We start from the raw sequence: 9691 nt of genomic DNA, 5'->3' as shown, positions 1-9691 counted from the left end.
ATAATATTTTTCTACATTAAATACTGTATGTCATTTCTATCCATGTTTATCCGTTTATGAAGATGAAAGTCTGCTTTAACTACATTTCGTAGACTTTTGTCAATTTAAAAAAAGTTCAAACAGTTCAATTAAGAGTGGACGGAGACTTGAATTAAAAAGAAATTAAACATATTATTGTACAAACCTATATGTATTTAATAATTGTTTAAGATGGTTTAGTATTGAGTTAATTTTTCTAAAATGAGAAACTTAAATGAAATAAAGAAAATTTAAAAACATTCATAAAACCACATATAATATGATATGCTATCGTATTTCCGATTATTGTCACATCAATTGATCAATTATCAGTACGCCTTCACGACATCATATTATATTAACCATTTTATATGCGTACAATATTTAATTTTAAATTATTTTACTTTGAATTACAAGTGCAAAATATTTTTTAGGTTCATACTTAATCTATTTGCAATCTTCAACACTCTTATTGCACACATTGCCATTTTAAGTTTAACTAAAAAAAATAAATGCATTTTCTAAAATATAAAAAAAAACATAATTTCCCACAACAGCAAAAAAGTTACTTTTCCCTTTTATTTGAAAAATAAAGCTTACTTCTCTAATCTAATACAATACTAACAAAGTTGTACATTATTGAAAGGTAACAAATAAAAACCTCAAAACCGAAATTTATAATTTTTGCATGTTTTTTGGATAATTTAAAAATATATATTTATTTGGCTATCAAATCTAGTAAAAGTGGGGTAAAATATGATATAATGCAATCAGCACCTGCTCTTCTAAAAGATATGATTGTCTCCATGAGAACGTCATTTAATTTGAGAGTTCCACTTTTAGAACCATGATATATCATTGCATATTCACCCGAAACCTAAAGAAATTTAATATGTAAATTTATGGCAATGAATATTAAAACTAATCATAATTATATTAATCACCTGATAAACATATAATGGAATATTAGGATACATGTCTTTTGTTTGTCTAACGATATCAAGATAAGGCAAACCTGGTTTTACCATTAACATATCAGCCCCTTCATCTACGTCCCTCTCCTTATTAAACAATATAAAGTTTATTATAATAATAATGTAAGTACTTTAAATTATTAAGGACTCATATATATAATACTCACAACAGCTCTCGCCGCTAAACCTTTTGAACCGGAAGGTAACTGATAACATCTACGATCTCCGAAAGCAGGAGCAGATTTTGCTGCATCACGAAATGGTCCATAAAATGTTGAAGCAAATTTTGCTGCATATGAAAGAAGTGCTACCTTTTTTTCGAAACCATGTGAAATTAATGCATCTTTAATTGCTTTAATACGATTATCCATCATATCAGACGGCGCAATAATATGAGCACCAGCTTTAGCATAATTTACTGCAATTTCAGCTAATCTATTTATACTAGCCTCATTATCTAATCCTATCTCTTTGTTAAATATTCCACAATGACCATGGCTGGTGTATGGGCATAAACATAAATCACATGCTATAAGAAGTGATGGAAACCACTCAAGTAATTTTGGTAAGCCTCTAATTACAGGATTAAGGGGATGATCTGCTGCTGTTCCATTTTCATCCTAAAAAAATATACCTTTATTCTTCTTTTAAAGTCTTCAATGTAATTTACTTTATTTAAAAAAAATTACCTTTGGAATACTTTCAGTCACTCCAAAAAGTAAAATTGAACTCAATCCTTTTGGAATTAAAGATTCTAAATGTTCTTTTAACTTATTAATACCCATTCTTTGTATTCCCGGCATACTTTGAATATCCTGTGCGTCATCATCATTTTCTCTTAAAACAATATTGAAAAATTTAGTACATAATTGAATTTTAAATTTAATTAATTATTATTAGATGATTCGCAGAACATAATTTACTAAACTTAATTTACCATTTCCTGAATTGAAAGATTTTTAAATATAATTAATGCATTTAGAAAATAAAAAGTATGTATGTGTAGGTATTTTATGACATTAAAAGAAAATTTAGATAAAAACCTTAGTTACAAAATCCGATACACAATTCGATCCTTCTTAGCGAATAATCCGATGAGATACAATTATACTACAAGCGGGCGTATAATAAAAGAAGTATAAATTGATAACGATTAAGACCCAAAAAAAATGTTCAACCAAGTAAAGCTTTACTATAGTGTACTCTTCCGGCCGTATAAATTATCAATAAAATTTTAAACTATTAACTCTTTCATTATTCAAAACACATGATTTAATAATTATTCGGCAAAAGTATATACATACAGGGTATGTCGTATGGAAAGGCACTGCCACATACAATTATATAGGACTTCATGAATATACAAAATTTTAGTCTCAAAAGAGAGACACCTTTTCTAACGCTTGCTGTACATACTTTAAGTTATTGAAGAAAACAAATTGGTTCAATATAACATTTGCAGTATGTACTTAATTTTTCCTAAGCCAGAACAGATAGGAAGATGAGTCATATACTAAATTAAAGCTCAGTTGACAAAGTTGTAAGCTGTGCTAAAATTAGAGAAAGCTGCAAAGTTAAAATTTAAAATTTTTCGAATTTTAAATTTATGTGATTCCAAAATCTTAACAAATTATAACTAATGTAGATAATCATGAGAAAACCTTATTTTGAGTTTTCCAAGTTATATTTATCAATGCACCTGCCTGAAAATATCCTTGAAAAAAGCCTCTGTAACTCGAAACTTGTTGAGCTGTGAACATCGTCACCATACAAAAGTTTTGCTTACTCATGAGGGCTTATACAATTGTATATAGCAATGCACTCAAATACGAGACAGCCTGTATTTATATATATATTATATATATATGTATTTAAATACTCCATTAATGAGTTATCTAAATTATAAAGCAAGTAGCAAATATTTTTTGATTAATTTTAATATAGCAATAATTTTTCATATTTTTATAAAACGGAAAAAGGAAAAAAAGTAATATACATATATGTATGTATGTAGCAATACTGATAAACAAAAAATTATAAAAACAAAAGACTTAAACGATTTTAAATTGAATTAAAGTGAAAATTAAACAATTACTTAAATTCGAATTGAAAACAAGTTCCTGCAACCGTCTTATTAATATGTATTTATGTATATATGTATGTATAGTTATACCTATTTTCTAAGTGTCTGCAATGACACTATACTGTAGATGATTTTTTATTAAATACACAAAATATTTTATCTATAGAGGTAGTCAAGAATTGATAACCGTTTAATTATGAAAATATTTAAAATTTCTATTTTTTAATTACTTAATTATCTGTTCTAAAAATAAAATAATATTTGAAATGCGTATAAAATTTAATTATTTGCGTGTGTATGAAATCTATATTATTTCTATTAAAAATGGAAATAGAAAATTTTATATGCACATTTTGATTTGCAATTTATATTGTATTAGCAAAAGTAAAAACACAGTTGTACCTACCTTCCTATAAAAACCTAATGTCTTATAACATTCAATACAATTTCTTATTATATATACACTTAACTACAAACATTATGTAGTTTGAAATTTTTCAGTTATGCAAATAATGTGTATTTAAGAAAAATGTTAAATAAAATCCCGACATAATATATACATATAAAACTTTTAAAATTTTATTATCTGTCTTGAACAGACTGTAGATCGAGTATTGGATGGATGTATTTATGTAATTATTTATGCAATAGGTTAACAAACCTTAAAGATAATTACAAATAAATTTACCAGATGTCATTACTTTCAGTTTACGTAATAAATTTTAGATTTTTATATTATGTGCATAAATACAAACTTATATAACATATTTGGGTTTATTGGCAATCAACTAATTTTTTCTATAAGGAACAATACCGTTGAACTTCAATTGTCATATTATGATAATTATATGACAAACACTATTTTTTTATCATTATCAAACTCCATTAAAAAAATTAAATGTGATTATAAAATGTGTATATGTTTCCTTTCATAAAGAATATTAATTATAAAATGTAATCTATAGATAAAATGTAAATAATTTAGGTAAATTAGCTTACCTACCGGAAAACTAAACATATGTATGTTTATCATACAAGGATACATATGTATGTTTATCAAAGGTTATGTTTATCTAAGAATACTTACATTAAAAATATAGGATACATCAAATTATATGAATGTAGCTGAACATTCTGCTCCTGTAATTTCCTAAGAGTAGGATGAAATATTCCACTATGTAATTTTCTAGGCATATTTTATCTTAAAATTGCACCTTTTCCTTAAAAAGTAATATACTAAGTATGTATATATTAAGTACACTTTTCTTGTTAAACTGAAGGATTAAATGAATTTTATAACTTAATCAAATTAAAATAAAACGAGGAACTGTTCCAGTTATCTAAGCAAAACTTTAATATTTAAAAAGAAACTATTGTGATGTCATGGTAAGTTGGTTACAAGTAAAAAAAAATTAAAGAATCAGCAACCAACTATACTTAATTGACTAACTTAAAATTATCATCACGCTTTTTTATTCTAATGAAAGTTTAATTACAATATTCTTTAAAGCTACAATACCACATTTATATTTTTGAGATTTTGTTGCTTCTGATGATATGACAACGATATGGTCTAAAAATTTAAAAGATCTACTTGATAGTAATTAGATTTGAAAATATGACGTCTTTGAGAAGAAATATGTTTGGAGAAAAAAGAATTTTGCGACTTTATATACAGTAAAATGTTGAGTATCCGAGTGGCATAATTAGCAGGATTTACACAATAGTTCTTTTGTAAAAGAACTATCAAAGCAAAGAAAACATCTGTTTTATAAAACAAAAACAGATGTTTTCTTTGCAAAATTAAAAACTTAATAAAATTATAAATTATGAATTAATCAAAGAACGGTTGAATAAATATTTCTTTTAATTATTGAAAGAATAAGAAAACTATTTGATTTTACATAGCAAATAACAATTTAGAACTATATACCTTTTCCTTTTTCAATAGATTTTTTCCTTTTTTTCACTTGTTATATTTTTTTTATAAGTCTTTATCAAAAAGTATTCTTTTTTAAACAATTTTTATTAAGTATTTTATAATTTTTTATTTACAAATTGCGGTAATTTTATAATCAAAATAAAAAAATCTTCTTTGTTTACTTTTTATATAACGGCGCGTAATTTTTTAAGAAAAAAAAAACAACAAAATTTGGCATTTAATTTTGATTTCAGTTTGACAATGCTCGGAGCAAAGAAAAGGATTAAATTGTTTTAAAGTTTTTGGCTTCATTATGTTTTTTTTTTTCAAGATACGATTTTTTAATGAGATAGAAACAAAGATGTTCCTTCCTTTAGTATTTCCAATTCGTTGGTTTTTTCATGCAAAGCAAGGCGAACGAAAAGGAGAGAAAATGATATAGATTCTCATTTTTAAAATGTTTAAAGTTTTTTCAAGCTTTATCCCAGACAGACTATTTAAATTTTTATCCCAGACAGAAATTTTAAATTTTTAAGTAAACATGCATTTCATTTTAAATTGAATTTGACAAATGAAATTAATTTTTTGTGGCTATTTTGCTATTATTTTTACCAACAGCAGTTGCATCAGTAAATGTTCCCTAGTGACGTTGGTTGTCTACTTTTGAAATACTAACGACAACACTGTTTGCTAGTCTATATTTTATACGTCTTTTGCTGATATCCTTTCCTCTTGCCCTTTATTTTGACAAAATATATACAAAAAGATGTACAAAATATACAAAATTCGTGGTAATTCTTTGAGATACTAGAAGTAAAATTAAGAAATGGTTAGTTCCGGTAATTCTCATGGTTCTGATTCTTCCCAACTTTTCTTAGATGAAGATGAATTTACGTTGCATGCTGCAAGTTATGGAGAATTTTTTTTTATTGAAAACAATCCTGAAAAGTGGTGGATCTGCTGCAACATATGCAAAGATAAATATAGCGTAGTAGATACCTTTATAAATCATGCTATTAACCAACATATACAAAATGGAATAAATGGTATCCATAAAATTGAAATAGAAAGTTTAAATTTAGAAAATACAATTGATACTATGATTGAAGACATAAATACTTCTTGTCCATCATCAATAAATAGCAGTGAGGATGAAAACTATTATGAGGATGTTGAATTTTTGGGTGAAGATATATTTGGAAAAGATGATATGGCGATTAATAGTAGTAATGAAATAAGGTTTATTAAAAATGAAAATATAAATAGTATCAATGTTGAAGATAAAGAAGTTATTTTTCCGAAAACAATAAAGAGTGAGCAAATTTATGAGGAAAATGAAAACTATGAGAAAAAAATTCTAACAAATGGAAAGGAAACTGAATCGGAAGATAAAGAAGCTGATAAAGATGAATCAGAAATTATTAAAACTGAATATAGCGAAATAAACCCCAAGAAAACTGAAACAAATACTAAGAAAGGGAAAAGATTTCCATGTTCTGAATGTGATAAAACTTACGCAACCAAAGCAAAACAAAAGATACATATTGCAACCCATTTTGAATTGCCACCCTTATTCAAATGTGAAGAGTGTGGAGGTGTTTATAGTTCCAAAGATGTTTTGAAAGCACATATGCGAACACATACTGGAGAAAGGTTGGTTTAAATTTGTTTAAAATGTAACAATATAAAGAAAAAATGCTTTTAAATATTTTAGACCTTTAAAATGTCGTCTCTGTCCTAAAGATTACCGCACCCATCATGGTCTTATAAGTCATATGATGACGCACACAGGAACTAGAAAATTTTCTTGCAGATTTTGTGGTACGCAAATTCAATTTCAATACAATTTTAAAGGCTAGGTGTATCATATTATGCCCCATAGAATTTAAAATATAAATTTCATATATTTTAATTGCAGAAAAACGTTTCTATACTAAGATTAATGTAATACATCATGAGAGGATACATACCGGTAAATATTTATAAAATTCGATATAAATTTGCTAATATAAATATTATAGTATTAAAATTTTGGTTTTTTTTCTATAGGTGAAAAACCATATATGTGTGACATATGTGGTGAGAAATTTAGAACAACTGGTCTTTTAACAATACATAAAAAAAGGCACAAACCACTTGATCCAGGTGAAAATAATAATGATATGTCCACAATTGTTAAAATAGAGCGTAAGCCACCAGGAAGACTACCATACATAGAAAGTAAATCTCATCCTGAAAAAAAATTTCACTGTAAATTTTGTGTAGCTCGCTTCTGTAAGTTTTTAAGAATTTTTAAATTTTTATTTCAATACTATGCTTTTTTTTACTTGTAGCATGTAAATATGCTTTAGATGAACATCAGAAAACAATTCATGCAAAATCAAGAGGTTTTATTTGTAAAATATGTAAGGAACATTTTCAAACACGTTCTGCGGTGTGGTATCATATAGAAAAAGGTCACCTATGTAATCCAATAGCAAACTTAAATTATGTAATGGAAACATATCAAGGTATACAACAGTAAAAAATTAAGATTACATACATATTTCAAATTCCATCCTTTTTTTATTCTAGTTAACGAACCCACGTGTCGTAATATATCGAAAACGTCTTCAACCGAAGAAATTCATACGGAAGAAAAAAAATTTATGTGTAACATTTGTTCAACTACTTTTGGTAAGCTCTTAAGCCTAAGATCATTTTAATGTAAACTAAAAGACTCTTGATTTTTTAGCAACTAAAAAAGGTTTAAGAATGCATGAGTACATTCATACAGAAACAAAAGACTACATTTGCAATTTGTGCAAAAAAAGTTTCCGAACATATGCCGATATCAATTATCATTTGAGGCGAAAGCATAAATGTGCTACAACGGCGAGTTGTAATTATACTCTAGCAAGACAAAAAAATACAAAATAAAGGTGCCTAATATAAACAACTTTTTTTTCATTATTAAATTTGTGTTTAAAGAGAAAATGGAAAACATCAAGTTAGTCATTCAAAAACCATAACAGCAAAACTTTTTGAAGCGTTTTGCGTATTGCGCTTTTTAATGGCAGAATACGGAAATTTGAAAAATATCATAGAATTAGCCGAAAAAATACTGAACTGTTATTCAGACTTCAAAGATTTTACATTTAACTAAAGGCAACGTCATCTATATCAATTTTAAAAACAAAGAACAAATAGAATAAAAATTCAAACTGACATAAATGAATAATAACAATGAATAATTATTCGAATAATTTGGTTAGTAACCGTATTACTAAAAATTATTATTTATTGTAAACGAAATGTTTTCATCGGTTGCAGTTTTCATTGATAATAATGCTGTTATTCTGGGAGATTATAATTTCTCATTATAAAGAAACGTTTCCAGTAGTACTCGATTTTAGTGGATCGGCTTTATACTCTTTTTATTTGAATAACCAACTGGATTAATTTAACCAAAGCATACGAATTATTTTATTCCCAATGGAATTAAGGCTTAATTACCGCTGTTTCAAATCCTTTAGTAAACTTATAGAGTGAAATTTATTTGATTAAAATTCATTAAATATTACATATGTATTTTCTTATAATTCAATACATACAATTTACAAATTTTTAGTTTGTATTACAAACTAAATATTTTGAAGGGAAACCTGATTCTTCTTTGTTTGTATAATCAATTTAGGTATGCTCAAAATCATGTTCTTTTTCTGTTAAAGGAATTGATAGCGTCACATATTTTAAGTTATAAAAATAATGCCGATTATCTGCAAAATAAGTCGTAATATGCTCTGCACATTTAGGTAAACGAATGAAATTATCTTCACCTTTTTTTGAAAGAACAGCAGAACCATACTGAAGTATAGAAATGTAATACATACCGCTTTTGTCCTTTCTGCCCGAATCGCTTTTAAAGTAGCTTTGAATTCTGTAACGGTTGGATTATCATTTTTTTAGCCCTTTTAATAATTTATATTTTATAGGTTCTGGATAAATCTACTTACACCTATTTTATTATTCGCATTATTTCATTATTTTTGAAGTTCACCTGAAGCAAAAGCCAACACTTTGCTAAGACTTTAAATAAATATCTAAAATGTTGAAGATTTCAAAGTATGTACATTATGTAACTATACATTTTTGAAAACGTAGCAATAAATTTTAAACTCTTTTTAATATCATTTTAAGATTCTGGAGCTTTGAACATTTTAACGAGTTGCCAATAAATTTTAAAACACTTTATGGTGGGTTATAGTACACCGGGTAAGACACACTACATTATATATATAAATCGGGGGTACATATACATATTCATATACGGTTTGCATATACATATGTATGTACATAAATGTTAAATTTAATTTTTTATTAAATCATCTAATGAAAAATAAATTCTTTCAATAACATTATATATACATACATGTATAAGTTTTTACTTAATTTATTATAAATTTTGATTTTATGTAAAGTTATTTAAATTCTTTATACATACTTTATTGTTTTAGAATTGTTATTTTGAAAAATTTTAATACACAGGAATTTATCAAATTTTTAAAAAAAATGCATATTAAATTTTTAAGATTTCCGTAAAGTGACATAAAATTATTTCAATAAATGCAATTCTTTTATTTGAAATTAAAAAAAAATGTATTAAACTTCGTATTCAAAATTTAACACAAATGCATATAAATATAATGTAACAAT

At 25.9% G+C, this 9691-nt stretch overlaps 2 protein-coding genes across 2 annotated transcripts; one reads left to right on the top strand and one right to left on the bottom strand.

Moving 5' to 3' along the window:
- Positions 1-299: 299 nt before the first annotated feature.
- LOC129611324 (delta-aminolevulinic acid dehydratase) lies at positions 300-4583 on the bottom strand. The gene is made up of 5 exons (XM_055524407.1): positions 4163-4583; positions 1682-1829; positions 1160-1612; positions 963-1079; positions 300-895 (listed from the first exon to the last, which is right to left on the bottom strand). Exons 1-5 carry the CDS (start codon positions 4267-4269, stop codon positions 737-739), a joined length of 984 nt encoding a protein of 327 aa, XP_055380382.1. The 5' UTR covers positions 4270-4583; the 3' UTR covers positions 300-736.
- Positions 4584-5822: 1239 nt separating this feature from the next.
- On the top strand, positions 5823-7916 carry LOC129611448 (zinc finger protein 567-like). The gene is made up of 7 exons (XM_055524627.1): positions 5823-6649; positions 6711-6817; positions 6915-6968; positions 7046-7270; positions 7330-7506; positions 7571-7672; positions 7731-7916. The coding sequence occupies exons 1-7, from the start codon at positions 5823-5825 to the stop codon at positions 7913-7915; spliced, it is 1677 nt and encodes a 558-aa protein (XP_055380602.1). The 3' UTR covers position 7916.
- Positions 7917-9691: the final 1775 nt, after the last annotated feature.

The sequence above is a fragment of the Condylostylus longicornis genome, unplaced genomic scaffold (genome assembly GCF_029603195.1).
Source record: "Condylostylus longicornis isolate FDR11 unplaced genomic scaffold, ASM2960319v2 ptg000049l, whole genome shotgun sequence".
In the NCBI taxonomy this organism is placed as follows: Eukaryota; Metazoa; Arthropoda; class Insecta; order Diptera; family Dolichopodidae; genus Condylostylus; species Condylostylus longicornis.
This window is presented reverse-complemented; position numbering and strand designations above follow the sequence as displayed.